Below are 16,688 nucleotides of genomic sequence, written 5' to 3' on the forward strand. Positions count from 1 at the left end.
TCGATGGATGTGAGTCTCAGTGAACTCCGGGAGTTGGTAATGGACAGGGAGGCCTGGCGTGCTGCGATTCATGGGGTCGCAAAGAGTCGGACACGACTGAGCAACTGATCTGATCTGATCTGATAGAAAATGAATCAATCTAAAAAGAATGGAAGTTTTGTCATTATTGATCTTATTCTAACAACCACCTTCACAGATTTTAAAAAACTCTTTTAATAAGTCTAATTTTCAGACTTAAATAATCTAGCTCTCTTGAAACAAATATTGAAATAATCACTTCCTACTCCCTTCATGTTGAAGTTTTCTGTCATACTCCCATTTTCACTGAAGATATTAGTATCTGCGAATCACTTCCTTTCCAATTACCTCTGTGATCAATCTTGGTAATTACAGTATCCATGCACATAATCCATCTGATATTAGTTCCTGATGTTCCCTACAATATTAGCTCTTTCCCACCTCAATTCATCAGTTCCATGTCACACAGTAAACCAATAACTGTACCTGCTGCAGAATGTCAGTTTCTGTCATCTCTTTTTCTAGCACAGTATTATTTTTCTCGTTTATTGGCCCCTTGCTAACAAATTTTTAATCCCACTAGGACCTCCAGTCCATTAACTCTGCAACCTTCCCATTATCCCTGGTCTTCCTCATGTCTTTATTTCCATTAAAACTCAACTTCCAATCCAGCATTAATTACTACCTTCCATCCCTTCTAAACAGCCTCATCTCCCTTGGTTCTTCTTTCCTATCATAGTTACCACCCAAAAAAACTCAACCCTGGTTAAATTAGCTCCTCACCAACATTGACCACGAACCCTGACAGCTGACTTCATTTGAAGAAAGATATGTAGCCTATTTGGGCTTCCCTGGTGGCCCAGCTGGTAAAGAATCCACCCGCAATGTGGGAAACCTGGGTCCAATCCCTGGGTTGGGAAGATCCCCTGGAGAAGGAAACTGCTGCCCACCCCAGTATTCTGGACTGGAGAATTCCATGAACTGTATAGTCCATGAGGTCACAAAGAGTCGGACATGACTGAGTGACTTTCACTTTCATATAGCCTATTCACTGGGCATTTATGACAACAAATTCAAGGTGAACTGTCATTTATTTGGAAATGCCAGTCATTTCTCTCACTTTGAGAGAAATCATTCATTATCATTCACTGAGACATCATTCATTGTCTCACTTTATAAGATGAATATCTTATATCTATTCTTTCCTTTCTGACTCAATACCTCTCTCCTTTCCCCCGTCCCTGCTAATAAGCCTGCTTCTTTTGTCACCAAGAGAAGCATTTAGAAATGATATCTACCCTTCAAATCTAGTGATCTGTTTTTGTTTCTGTGTAAGACCAGTTCTTTCCCTTGAGGACAACCTTTCATTCCCACTTAGGGACTTTTCTGTAATTATCCCTTTCCTTTCTTGGATCATCAGTTTTCCTTCCTACTGATAACTCCAATATGTGTATGAGCATTATCTCATAACTTCCTTGTTAAAGCATCTTCCCTGGAACCACTAGCCCATTCCTCCCCTTTGCTGAGAAACTCTCTTAAAAGTTGTCTGTAATTACTTTTTGCTCTTTTAATCTTCTTTATTAGTTTTAATAGCATTTCCACAGTCCCTCTACTAATACCATGGTTGCCAAGATTTCAATAATCTACACATCTTCTTACCAAATGCTCAATTGTCCAGTGCTCAGCAAAATTTGACATAGCTTCTATTTTTTCCTGGAATGCTTTCTTCACTTGCCTGTTGTATTCTAAATGCCCCCAGTTTTCTTCCTGTCCCACTGCCTTCTCATTTTTAGTCCTTGACTTACTCCTCCTTTCTCCCCAATCTCTTAAGAGATAGAGTACCCTAGGGCTCCGTCTGCAAACTGCTGTCTACTATCTACACTCGCTTCTTAGAAGTTGTCATCTAATACCAATGGCTTTAATGCCATTTGCATGCTGATGAATCACAAAATTTAATCCCTAGATTAATCCCTTCCTGAAACCCACATCAATTTCCATATACAATATTGACTCACCTTCTTCAAATGGCTAATAGGCAAGCCAGGTGAGCTCAACATGGAAATCTTGCTCTTCCATAATTCCCTCTCCCCAGCTCCAAACTTGATTCCTATTATTTTTCCCAATACATGGTACCACTATTTAACCATCTATTCTTGTTTTAAAAAACAAAATAAAACACAACCTCTAGTTTCATACTTCTTTATTCTGATTTCCTCACATCCCAAATTCAGTCTTTCACCAAATCTGATAGTTCTTGCTTTCAAAACCCATCCCGAATCTGACTACTCTTTCCCACCTCCACTTTTCTGCCTTATCCAAGCTATACCATCTCTAGATGGCAAATATAATCTATAGATTGTAGACTATAGCTGTAAACTTGTAACTGTTCTCTTTTCTTGAGCTCTTGATCTTACAGGAAGTCGTCTATGCCGAAGCTTTTCAATGTGAATTAGATGATGTTTTAAACTTTACATAATTGTATTAGTTTTGCCAAATATCAAAATGAATCCGCCACAGGTATACATGTGTTCTCTTGACTTCCCATCCTGTGTGGCACAGAATCCAGCGATTTCATCATGCCCAAGAGGTGCCCTGTGGTCCAGCCTCTGGCATGTCTCTCACACTGTCTCTTGCTATTTCTCTCTATAATCTCTTTCAGCCACATAGCTCTCCTCTCTGTTCTTTGGCAATAACACACATACTGATTCAGGGACGTTTTACTGTCCTCTTTGCCTGGCATTTCTTTCCATAGATATTTAGTTGACTTTTTCCCCTCATTTATTCAGGTCTGTGTTCAACCGCCACCACTGTGAAGGAACATAGATCTTCTCTAACCATTACCTAGGAGCATCCTTGGTCTCTCTCTACCCTCTTCATTCTGCCTTGTTTTTCTTAATGTGTATAACTATCTTACTTGCTTTATTGTGTTTGTTTACTTATCATGTGTTTTCCCTGTGTAGTATAGGCTCTATGAGAGCAGGAATTTTGCCTGCTTTCATCACGTCATATCCTCAGTACCCCAAATGGAGATTGGCACATGGTAGGCACTCAGTTGATACTGTTCAGCCAAATGAATGAACTAATGGCTGTTTCTTTCTACCTACTGTATGTGATGTTTCCTCTACCTTCCAACATAGCTCTCAATTTTACTATAATAAATGTAATGGAATTTATAACAGATTCCAGTTGTTCAACTCATGGGATAGATACTGTTCTTATGCCTGTTTTACTAATAAAAGAACTGAGGCTTACAGAGTTTAAGTACGTAGCTTACAATCATATAGCGAGTAAGTGACAGGGCCAGAATTGGGACTCCGGACCGGCTTCAGCCTCTATGCTCTGAATCATTATGCTCCCAGCTGCAATCCTCTGTGAAGCTGTTCATTCCTTTCACCGCATAGAGGGACGCTGTACACTTAGCTGCTTCTATTTGTGTTTTCCTTCCAGCCACTTTCCTCTTATAACTAAGTTCTGTCTGTGCCAACCTTCTATAGCTTTCTTCTTAAAAATCAGTGTGTTTCAGAATCTTCATGGGACTTTCTCTCCCATATATAACTTCTTCATCTAAGAAGTTTCCATATCCCATTGACTTTTTTTCCTTCCACTGTATCTTTTGAATCCCTGGCTGCATTCCCATTTCCAAGAGTCATGTTTTTATTCTTCTCTTTATGGCCTCACCCCTGAACTGTCAAAACAGCTTCATAATTAATCTTCCTCCTCTCTGTAGTACCTTCTAAATGTCTTTGTATCCTGCTTGCCAAATTTCTTCCTAAAACAACTTAAATATGGCATTCTACTCCATAAATTTTCCCAATGGCTCCTCACTGTCTTCCAAGAAAAAAAAACAACAAACCCCTGTGCATATCAGATGTAAGTCTATATTTCTAGTCTCCTGTTGCTATGTTAGACACCCTTGCCAAGCCAGACCAATCACCAGTTCACAAATATGCATTGTACTTTATTTGATTTTCCTTCTGAACATGTTTTTCTTTTTTTTCCCCCTTATGGAATGACTTGGTAGCCATCTCTAACTAACAGAGTTCTGTGAATCTTTCAAAGACCAGAGAGGTATTAATTCTCTCATGAATTCTTTCCTCTCTGATTACTACACCCAGAAATGAGGGCTTCTTTTCTCATGTTTGAAAAGTCTCTCTTTTTAACACTTTTATGGAATTAATTCCTCAGAGTACTGCCTCATATACTTAGGTATTCAAGCCCAAATCTTCCCTCCTCTAACAGATTGTGTATTACATGATAGGGAGGGGATGCAGCTAATTCTTCTTCATATTCACACATTGTTTAACTCAATATCTAGCATAAAATTGATACTTGCTAAGTATCTGTCAAATAAATGACTAGATGAAAAAATAAACGTAGTGTTCATAACACATCAGGGTTTAAGGCTCTTTTTTTAGCAGTTCTAATAGAGTATCTTCAAATAAAAACTTGATATATTAAAGGCAGTTAAAATTGTTTTCATTCAACAAGAACTAACGAGCTTAGAAAGAAAGAAAAATGTAATGAAATCTAACAAGTGTTGAGAACTTCTAAATATTATTCACTAGCTAAATACCTTGCTAATTCATATTTCGTTTACTCCTCCCAATACTCTCATGTGTTGAGATTATCCTGATTTTACAGATGGGAAATAGTCTCAGCTTAACAAACTTCCTTCAGGACACAGCTGAGCAGCTTATGAGTCTCTATGGTGTGCTTCTTTTCTAAGGACAAAGATGCCTTATATTATTTGTATTCATTTTTTAAAATAATTTGTTTGACTCTAGCATCTCCAGCTTACAAACATGGAAACCAAAGTTCTGAGAGTCTGAACCCAAAGCTTGTGCTCAGTCTGTTGGCTTCACCCTACCCCCTCATGCTGTCATCTCAAGCTCTGACTTGCTTGATGGCTAAAGCACGACTTCTTTTATTCCTAGTGTCTTACATGAATGCAGGCCCTAAAATGACAAGTAATTTATTACTTTAATTAGTTTAAAATTAGTAGTTAGAAATGTATTAGTTTTATTAATTTAAAAACTATTCTATAAAGCATGCATATATGTGATTTTCAGCAGTTAAATACATTTATAAAATGCATAGGGACACTCTGACTCAACAGTTCCATACCTAGATTTATTCTGTTCTTGGGTGTATATCTAGCAGAAATGCCTAATATGCTCACCAAAAGACATGTATAAGAATACTTTGGGGGATACTGCTTATCATGACTTGGTAATGTATATAACATATTCACACAATGGACTACCATGTAGCAATGAAAACGAAAAAGCTAAAATGATACAAACAATATGGAGACTCTCACAGATGTACTCTTGCAAAACAGAAATGTAATACATCTGTATGATTCAATTTATGTAAATCTTAAACAGGCAAAATAACCTATGGGGTTAGAATTCAAAAGAGTAGTTACTCTTAATGAGAGGTGGTTAGTTACCAGAAGGGACCATGGAGCAGCTTCTGATAACGTTCCATTTTCATGGCCTGGATGATGGTCAGAAGACATTTCACCTTGAAAAATCACTGAGCAGTACTGACGATATTTAGTTTTCAATATGTATTACTGTTGTTCAGTTGCAAAGTTGTGTCCAACTCTTTTTGACCCCAAGGACTGCAGCATACCAGGACTCCCTGTCCCTTGCTGTCTCCCAGAGTTTGCCCAACTTCATATCCATTGATTTGGTGATATCATCCAACCATCTCATCTTCTGTCACCCTTTCTCCTTCTGCCTTCAATCTTTCCCAGCATCAGGGTCTTTCCAATGAGCCAGCTATTGGCCAAACTATTGGAGCTTCAGCATCAGTCTTTTCAGTGAGTATTAAGGATTGATTTCCTTTAAGATTGACTGGTTTGATCCCCTTGCTGTCCAAGGGACTATAAATATGCATATTATATTTAAATAAAACTTCAATTAGAAATGAAGAGTCAATAGAATATAGACCTTTTGAAATCTTTGTCGCATTACATTCTTTGTTGGCTCCAAACTCAGTTGGTTAAACTCTATCTAACAAGAGAAAATTTATTTCAGCATATAATCCAAGTTGATTTTAAAATTAATTCTTAGACTTTCCGATAAATAAAATAGATTCTTTGCAACTGACATGATTGATGGGCCTTAGCTAGCTAGGCTGAAAAACTTGTAGATTTGTATCTTGACAGAGCTATGATTTCATTCAGAATGGTAGATGCATGTACTGATGGCCCACTTGCAATTATTTGGATTCACTAGTGTATCAAGTCTTGTATAAACCACATCATAGCATAGTTTGGATTTCCAGTCACACGTATAAAGATGCTTGCTGTTCCACTTAATAATCTCTATTTTTGTAAGATTATTTTCCCCCTCTTCCTTGACATTTCTCACCATGTTCTGCAAAATGATAACTACTAGATAAAATATAAACTATCTGAAGTGTTTTTTAGTTCTTAAAATTCATAGGAAATGGCATTTAATTTCATTGAAGTACAAAACCTGTTTATTTGTCTGAGATTATGCTTCTTGGTTGAAAATATTAGGTGGCATATGTAACTTCTTACCCCAGAACACACTTCACAGCTAAGCAAGCTGATGCCTGTGAGAAGCATAGTAGCTAATAGCATAGACAGGAGAAGAATCCAGATATTCTGATTTCCCCAGTCTGGTGCTCTTTCTTATAAAACTGTGGCAAAAAGTGAGTATTTTTACAGTGGCCAAAAATAATTTTATATGATTTTCTTACTATAAATTAGTCTCCTGGAGAAGACTCTTAAGAGTCCCTTGGACTGTAAGGAGATCCAATTGGTCCATCCTAAAGGAAATCAGTCCTGAATATTCATTGGAAGGACTAATGCTGAAGCTGAAACTCCAATACTTTGGCCACCTGATGCAAAGAATTGACTCATTGGAAAAGACCCTGATGCTGGGAACGATTGAAGGTGGGAGGAGAAGGGGACAACAGAGGATGAGATGGTTGGATGGCATCACCAACTCAATGGACATGAGTTTGAGCAAACTCCAGGAGTTGGCGATGGACAGGGAGGCCTGGCGTACTGCAGTCCATGGGTTCGCAAAGAGTTGGACACGACTGAGCAGCTGAACTGAAGGAAAGTCATATGCTGAGTTTCCAGGAATCAGACTCTGAAAAGAGATTGGAAAACAGGAGATTTATTAGCAAGCTCCTTTAGGAGTAACACCTGTGAGGGTAAAGGGTGCAGGACTGCTGAGAGGGAGATAGTAAACTAATCAGGTATTGATATCATCATTCACTTTGTAAATCGTGTCCAAGTCTTTGAGACCCCCATGGAGTATAGCACACCAAGCTTCCTGTCCTTCACTATCTCCTGGAGTTTGCTCAAATTCGTGTCCATTGAATCGATGATGCCACCCAACCATCTCATTCTCTGTCACCCTCTTCTCCTCCTGCCTTCAGTCTTTCCCAGCATCAGGGTCTTTTCCAATGAGTTGATTCTTCACATCAGGTGGTCAAAGTATTGGAGCTTCAGCATCAGTCCTTCTGGTGAATATTTAGGGTTGATTTCCTGTTGGATTGACTGGTTTGATCTCCTTGCTGGTTGGCATATGGAAAAACCTGGACAAACTATTTGGCCAACCCAAAAGTTTGATGGAGGCCTCAACTGACAGTACAGATTGCTCTGGTGCTGGAATTATCCTTCTAGGTTGTCCCAAATGAGGTGGAGGGGTGGGGGCGGTTCTGTAGTCTTTGAGGCAGACTGCTCCTAGGAAGTAAGGTGCAGCCTTGGTGAGCAGCTTCTTTGGCTGAGAGCAGTACCTGGAGCGATGGCAGATTTTCTTACACTTTCAGTGTTTTATTATTCCATGCATCCTAATTATTCTGCCTTGGAAAGATTCCTTTTCCATTCTCATTTTGTGTTTTCTTCTGCTGTAAAATGCCTGAGGAGAGGCGAAGAATAGATCTAGGTAAAATAGAAATGGAAGCAGATACCCTGTAGGATCACATCAGCTGTACAATTTTAATAATTCACTGTGTGAGTTTGTTGAGTAAAAATCTCTTGAATTTCTTTTTTTTTTCAGTTTTTTATTTCCTTGTAAATATTTGAAGGAAAAAATGTAAGATCAGCCTCTAAAGAAGCTAGAAGTTTCAAAAACTTAAATTAGATGGTGTTTAAAAAGACTGAGGCAGAATAAAGCATACAGTTTTGTTTTAAGGATAGCTTCGATGCTGCTATGGTTACTGGTTGGGGGCCTTTCTAGAACATTCACTACGAGAGCCAACATTTTCTTCCCCACCCTCACTATCTGCTTTAGTCACTTGAGTGCAGAACTCAAACAGTTTTCAATATCTTTGGAAATTTTTGACTTATATTTTAAGTGGTCATATTTTTTAAAATTTTATTTATCGTTGAACAGTTTTATTTAGATATAATTTATGTGTGTAACTGTACATATTTAATGTACATAGTCTAGGAAGTTTAGACGTGCATTCACCCGTGATACCATCACCACCAAGTCATAGATAAGGTTGTTTTAAACAGTATTTTTTATTAAATGTTATTCAGCTCAGTCTTGAGGCAGATCTGTTGGGACTCAGGAGAAATTAATGTCAATAACCAACATTTCCACCCTGCTGCACTTGTAGGTGGGTGCTGTCTTTAATCCTCAGAACCACATCCTAATGTTGGTACCACGATGATCTCCACTTTACTGATGGAAAAAAACAGGAAATAGATTACATACCCTCTCATGTGAATGTATAGTTACCTACTGCTGCTAAGTCGATTCAGTCGTGTCCAACTCTGTGCAACCCCATGGACTGCAGCCTACCAGGCTTCTCCATCCATGGGATTCTCCAGGCAAGAACACTGGAGTAGGTTGGCATTTCCTTCTCCAGTGCATGAAAGTGGAAAGTGAAAGTGAAGTCATTCAGTCGTGTCTGACTCTTAGCAACCCCATGGACTGCAGCCTACCAGTCTCCTCCATCCATGGGATTTTCCAGGCAACAGTACTGGAGTGGGGTGCCATTGCCTTCTCCCAGTTACCTACTATTACCTAACAAATTACCTCAAAATGTAGCAACAGAAAACAGCCATTTATTTTTTCAGTAGCTTCTGAGCATCAGGAATCCAGGAATGATTTAGCCAGGCAGTTCAAGCTCAGGGTCCTCAAGACATGACTCCTGGCTTCCTCCAGAGTGAACCATCAGAGAGAGCAAGAGGGGAAAAGAGAATGAGAAAGAATCTCATTTGACCTATTTTTGGAAGTGACATACCATCACTTCCATTGCACTCTTTGGTCACGAGACCAATCTGGATGAATTGTGGCAGGGAACTCCAACAAGGATGTGAATACATGAAGAGAGAATCAACGAGCACTGTCTTCGATGTTGGCTGTGGCATTTATTCCCTACCAACTGGCAGAACTAGATAATGAACCAGGCAGTCTGACCTAGTGTTCGGGCCCTTTACCACTATTTTAAGAATAACTGCAGAACGTGTCGTTGTGAATGTTCACTATTTTCCTAAAGTAGGAATTTGTGGATACTTGTGGCTGGCCTCCAGTGCCGATTGCTTGTCAAAGGACACCTGAAAATGTGAAGGAGATTAGAGTATTTATCAAGGGTGATGGAAACTACAGTTCCGAATAGTCCAGATTATATGTAGGCCATTGCCAAAAAGAAACGCTAAAGAGAGGCAGAGTGCGAAATCATTTCACTTAAGCTCTTTGCACTTTAAAATATTGTCTTTACTCTTCTGTTCACCTCTCCTCCTCAACAAATCTCTCAAATTGTCAAGTATCATGGGGAGAAGTGCCTATAGAGAGCTTTATTTCTTAAAATTGTAACTTTAAAAATAAAATCTGTATTTTTAGATTTCCTGTAGGTCATGTTTAACACTAACATTTTTGTAAATGTTGTTTAAAGTTTTTGACTATCAATGTGCCCTGTTCAGGAAACTAAGTAATTTGGTGGTGAGGGAGTTTCTACTTGAAAAATCTTTATGCGTCAGTATGAGAGATAAATCCAATTGTCAGCAAGCTGTGTCAGAACAGATTTCTTGTCATAGTTGGCCGAAAGGCAGAGATTTATTGAAGATGTTTGATGATATCACGCTCTGAGCTGTTTTACATAAACAGAGGAGGGCGGTGAATGTCTTGAATTGTGCTGTGAGGATGTGTCTGTGTAGGTCTGTTTCTGGCTCTCAAAACTGATGTGTAGTTGAAAATACAAAAATGCACTTCAATACACAGTGTTGGGTCCAACTTATTTCAGAATGATTAGTTTTGCAACAACCGTTTTATAAGTAAGGGTAGCTGTCTGTTCTATTTTAGAAATGAATCATGGATCAGAAAACTTCAAAACCAAAGCTTTGGAATACTGACTAGTCTATTCATGTGAGGGAAATAGAACAATGCAAATTTCTGAGTTGCTGAGACATACAACAGATTTATCGTTTTTTTAAAAGAACCTTTGTTATTTGCAAACCTTTTGTACTCAGGTCAGTAGTCAAAATGCAAAACTCATAGAAAGTAAAATTTCTTTTCTTAAGTAATGAAAGACTTGGAGCTGGAATATGAATTTAGTCTCTTGGGTTCTCTCTGTTCTCTAACTTATACAGAATCTGTGGCTTGCCAAATTATTTTATGTTTCTCTATTCAAATTTATTCAGCACCAACTGGAAGATATTTATGACATTCTTTTTCTAACTGCGTTCTAAAATATTGGTTAAATTCAGATAACAATATTGATTAGAATGTGCGCAGTTTGTCAAGTGGGCGCCTTCTACGTTTAAGGGAGGTTATTATTGTCGCATTTATTTATGAGTAAAAATTGTCAACACAGGAAAAGCTTTGCAGTTTGGCAGTCAACCTTAATGACTGTATAGTAATCTCATTTTGATTGGTAAGATGTATGAATTCAATTAACTGCTTCAGAGAGTGAAATTTTGAGTCATAGGAATACAGACTTTGTTATTATGTGACTTTTATTTGCAAATGTATTCAAATCTATTACTATTATTATCATTGTAGTAACATAGTAACTATACACACCAGGAAACAAAATAATACATACATGAAATCATGTGAAAAACCTCCAGTGGGTTAAAATGACAGATTTATAAATATTTCTAGAAAATCTCTCTTGTTAACTCACTTGAAAAATATGAAGTGTCTCCAGAACTGTACTATGACAGACACAAAGACTACAAAATTATAACCTTTTCCTTGAGGGAATTTATCATTATTTTGGCTGGAATCTGGTTTGAATTTCTAATTCTTTTCAAAAGTTCCCTTCTCATTTTATTTCTTTGCCTTTTTCTAAACTCTGTTCATGTGTTTATATAGCCACAATCTACTTTTATAAAATATCTTATCTATTAAATTATAACATCTTTATTTATGATGTTATATATCAGTTAGTCTGAATTTTTCATTGAAGTCCTCCCAAAAATAATTTAGAAAAGCTTTGTATTACCACACATGTTTTTAATTCAGTATTTAAAATTAAATATTATAGGTTAAATATCTGCAAAATACATAATTTTTCTGGTAGTCTACTCTTTTAAATAAAGCCAAAAGTATAAAAATACCATAGCAATTTGATACCCACCATCATCCATTTACAAAGTATCAATATGTAAGGAAGTTTCCCTTTTACAGAGAAAAGTTTGTATCACTCATTTTCTTCCTTTAACTAATACCTACAATTCATTTCCCCACAGAATAACATACAATTGTCAGCTCTGTGAACTTTCACAGAAAGTTAAATTCTGCTGCTGTGGCTGCTAAGTCGCTTCAGTCCTGTCCGACTCTGTGCGACCCCATAGACGGCAGCCCACCAGGCCCCGCCGTCCCTGGGATTCTCCAGGCAAGAACACTGGAGTGGGTTGCCATTTCCTTCTCCAATGCATGAAAGTGAAAAGTGAAAGTGAAGTCGCTCAGTCATGTCCAACTCTGTGCGACCCCATGAACTGCAGCCCACCAGGCTCCTCTGCCCATGAGATTTTCCAGGCAAGAGTACTGGAATGGGTTTTAACCAGAAAGTTAAATAGTATTTCAGTTAACAACTAGATAATGTCCTCTAATTTTTCTGGAAGTAAAAGTTATATTCAAGTATTGATTAATCATTCAAGTTATCTGCTTTCTAATTTTCTAGGAGGTGCAACTGTAAAAAAGCTTTATCACGACGTGTATCTACAGGTTTTATTCACTTAGAGGTACTTTGTATAATACAATATACTAAGACAGGATTTAAAACATTGAAATATCTTTACTAATGTAAGTTTTTGAAAAAATATTTTATCTCATTAAAACATTAATATACATTCTTATTTGATTCAGACAAAGCACCCATTACTTCAGTTCAGTTCAGTCGCTCAGTTGTGTCCGACTCTTTGCGACCCCATGAATCACAGCACACCAGGCCTCCCTGTCCATCACCAACTCCCGGAGTTCACTGAGACTCACGTCCATCAAGTCAGTGATGCCATCCAGCCATCTCATCCTCTGTCGTCCCCTTCTCCTCCTGCCCCCAATCCCTCCCAGCATCAGAGTCTTTTCTAATGAGTCAACTCTTTGCATGAGGTGGCCAAAGTACTGGAGTTCCAGCTTTAGCATCATTCCTTCCAAAGAACACCCAGGGCTGATCTCCTTCAGAATGGACTGGTTGGATCCCCTTGCAGTCCAAGGGACTCTCAAGAGTCTTCTCCAACACCACCGTTCAAAAGCATCAATTCTTTAGCGCTCAGCTTTCTTCACAGTCCAACTCTCACATCCATACATGACCACAGGAAAAATCATAGCCTTGACTAGACGAACCTTTATTGGCAAAGTAATGTCTCTGCTTTTCAATATGCTATTTAGGTTGCTCATAACTTTTCTTCCAAGGAGTAAGCATCTTTTAATTTCATGGCTGCAGTCACCATCTGCAGTGATTTTGGAGCCCCCCAAAAAATAAAGTCTGACACTGTTTCCACTGTTTCCCCATCCCATTACTTAACCTCCTTAAAAAAGAGTTAGTCCTCATTAACAAAACAGTCAGTCAAAACTTTCTATCTGAAAAAAGACCTGGGTTCATTTTTCAATTAAACATGTTAATATGCACTTTAAGGAGTGTTATGAATATACTGAAATTAAATTCTCAAATGCAGTTTTACATATATATGTGTATATATACATATACACCCCCTCCCTCTTGCGCCTCCCTCCTACCCCCATTCCTGCCCTCTAGGTTATCAGAGCACCAGGCAGGGGGCTCCCTGTGCTACACAGCAGCTGCCCCTTAGCTATCTATTTTACACACGATAGTATATACGCGTGCATGCTCAGTTGCTTTAGTGTGTCTCTTTGCGACCCTGTAGATTGTAACATGCCAAGCTCCCCTGTCCATGGGATTCCCCAGGCAAGAATACTGGCGTGGGCTGCCATTTCCTTCACCAGGGCATATTCCTGGCCCAGGGATTGAGCCTGGGTCTTCTGCATTGCCGGTGGATCCTTGACCGCCGAGCCCCGGGTGAAATGTATCCATGTCGGTTTTGTTTTCTCGATCCACCCCACCCTAGCCTTCCCCTCTCTGTCCACTTGGCTGTTCTCCGTGTGTGTATCTCCATTCCTTCCCTGCAAATAGCTTCATCAGTACCGTTTTTCTAGATTCCATATATATGCATTAATATATGATATTTGTTTTTCAGTTTCTGATTTACTTCACTCTGTATAACAGGCTCTAGGTTCATTCACCTCACTACAACTGATTTAAATTCATTCCTCTTTATGGCTAAGTAATGTTCCATTGTATGTATGTACCACATCTTCTTGATCCATTCATCTGTCGATGGACATCCAGATTGCCTCCATGTCCTGGCTAGTGCTGCAATGAACACACTGGGTACATGTGTCATTTTGAAGGAACCCTTTTAATTTAAAGTGCTATGTATTTCATGTAATTAATCTGCACTTTTAAGTCAAAATATTTTAAAAATCTGTTTCTAACCAACAATAATGCAGTGTAATTTGTATCTTGATGATGAAATTACTAGGTAAAAGGAATGTGATTAAAAAAAAAAAAGATCTTACTTTGATAAATGTACACTGCTGTCCATGTTGAACTTCAGCAACTGGCCTTAGGGTATAACTAAATTAAAAAATCATAATATAATATAAATAATTCATTACTTTTTTAGATAAGAATATGCTGTTGAAATTGATCATTCCAGCAGCTAGCTTAATTTTTATTTTTTGTTAATAAAAGGTAGAGCATGCTAAACATTTCATAAGATGAAGATTGACTTACACTGGGAGTAAGTATTTCATAATATGATACAGTTCAGTTCAGTTGCTCAGTCGGGTCTAACTCTTTGCGACCCCATGGACTTCAGCACTCCAGGCCTCCCTGTCCATCACCAACTCCCAGAGTTTACTCAAACGTGTGTCCATTGAGTTGGTGATGCCATCCAACCATCTCATCCTCTGTCGTCCCCTTCTCTTCCTGCCTTCAATCTTTCCCAGCATCAGGATCTTTTCAAATGAGTCAGCTCTTCGCATCGGGTGGCCAAAGTATTGGAGTTTCAGCTTCAGCCTCAGTCCTTCCAATGAATATTCAGGACTGATTTCCTTTAGGATGGACTGGTTGGATCTCCTTGCAGTCCAAAGGACTCTCAAGAGTCTTCTCCAACACCACAGTTCAAAAGCATCAATTCTTCAGAGTTCAGTTTTCTTTATAGTCCAACTCTCGCATTGATACATGACTACTGGAAAAATTATAGCCTTGACTAGATGGACCTTTGTTGGCAAAGTAATCTCTCTGCTTTCTAATATGCTGTTTAGGTTGGTCATAACTTTTCTTCCAAGGAGTAAACCTTGGCTGCAGTCACCATCTTCAGTGATTTTTAGAGCCCCCCCAAAATAAAGTCTGCCACTGTTTCCTTATCTATTTGCCATGAAGTGATGGCACCAAAACAGATTGATTATATTCTTTGCAGCCAAAGATGGAGATGCTCTATACAATCAGCAAAAACAAGACGGGGAGCTGACTATGGCTCAGATCATGAACTCCTTATTACCAAATTCAGACTTAAATTGAAGAAAGTAGGGAAAACTAGTAGACCATTCAGGTATGACCTAAATCAAATACTTAATTCATAATGTGATACAACTGAACAGGTATTTGAATGATGGAATCAGACAATGCTCACTAAACGTAGAAAATATTGTGTAAGATATCATCTGTAGGTTTAGACCAATGTAACTTCAAACATGTTTTTGTATTTCAGAAAACATTCAGTTGCATTTAAATTAATGTGTCACTAAGTTGTACTACTTCAGCTGCTTGAAAGTATTTTCTATTAAATATAAATCCTTAGTGTGAGCATTTAGAGTATACTTTCATATTCTCTCTCCAGACTATAGATTGCCAAAGCATTACTTTCCTTTACAGAATTAATAGAAAATCCCCATTTTTTTAGCCCGCTCTATATAATATATTCCATTTCTGAATAATCTAATGTTTCTAACATCATCGTTTTTGCCTAGAAGAAAGAATAAGATGAAAACAAATCTAAACCAAGTAAAAACCAGGGAGCTGTAAGGTGGCCTATGAATCACTTCTTTGTTTGAAACCATGAAAAGTTTTAAACCTCAGGGTAATTCTTGCTGGTGAGATTCTTGAAGAGTGAGTTGTCTTTTCTGAAGTGAGAAAGGGACTTTCTAGAAAGAGAGGTAAGTAAAGGAACCTACATGAAACTATGAGGAGCATCCATGGATTTGAACATGTGAAAATGTAGCCATTTCCTTTTTGCTTGTTAGGCGGATGCATGGGATTGAAAATATTAATGACAACACCTTTGTTTTGCAGCTGTCGTGAGTGCCATCCCTGTGCCAACCCTAGAAAGTGCCCAGTACCCAGGAATCCTTCCATCACCCACGTGTGGATACCCCCACCCACAGTTCACCCTCCGGCCTGTGCCATTCCCAACACTGTCAGTGGACCGAGGTTTCGGAGCAGGAAAAAGTTAGTGGATTGCATTTTCCTTTCTTTTTACTGAGAACAAACGAATAAGATCAATAAAGTCTTGTCAAGTGTGTAGCATTTTGATGTTCTTATCCTTTGTAAAGAGGGATTCAGCTGTGACCTGAGTACTAGAATTTTCTTTTTCAGCATGGCCAGTGTTTTGGACCCTAAACATGTATTAGGACTGATTTTCTAGGAGTCTTTCCACAGTCCGTAGCACTGACAATATGAAAAGTTGTGAGAAAACAAAGCTGAATGGGTTCAGTAAAACAGCCACGTGATGGGTGCTGGAAATTAATATGTTCTGTTAAGTGGGAAGTGAATAAGCAAGTGACTGAACTCCAACATATTCTCACTTAAGTGTCTGTCTGTAATAATTGAAGATGTCTCTTTGATTTTCCTTATGAACCAATACCTGTATGAAAGCTTTAGCTTTCTTTAGTTAAATCAACCATTTGCAACACCATGGATAGGCCTTTTTTCATTTTTAATTTTTAAGAAATAGCTATTGGAAATAAAAAATTTTCCAGACTAATATTTCACCTGTTTTTATGTATTTATTTTTCCAGCTTTAATGGGAATAGTTGACATTGAACACTGTGTTGTGTGTGTTGATTTGATATACTTCTCTGTTGCAAAATGATAATCAGCGCAACCTTAGCCAACACCCCCATCCATGGCACATAATAAGCATT

At 38.3% G+C, this 16,688-nt stretch overlaps 1 protein-coding gene across 11 annotated transcripts in view; it reads left to right on the forward strand.

Moving 5' to 3' along the window:
• DCC (DCC netrin 1 receptor) overlaps nt 1-16,688 on the forward strand; it is a 1,416,568-nt gene that overhangs the window by 1,333,883 nt on the left and 65,997 nt on the right. For all 11 annotated transcript variants that reach the window (XM_055559274.1, XM_055559275.1, XM_055559276.1 and 8 more), the window contains one exon: nt 15,838-15,993. In XM_055559274.1, coding sequence (XP_055415249.1) covers nt 15,838-15,993 — 156 coding nt within the window. The remainder of the gene's footprint in view (nt 1-15,837; nt 15,994-16,688) is intronic.

The sequence above is a fragment of the Bubalus kerabau genome, chromosome 21 (assembly GCF_029407905.1).
Source record: "Bubalus kerabau isolate K-KA32 ecotype Philippines breed swamp buffalo chromosome 21, PCC_UOA_SB_1v2, whole genome shotgun sequence".
NCBI classification, from domain to species: domain Eukaryota; kingdom Metazoa; phylum Chordata; class Mammalia; order Artiodactyla; family Bovidae; genus Bubalus; species Bubalus kerabau.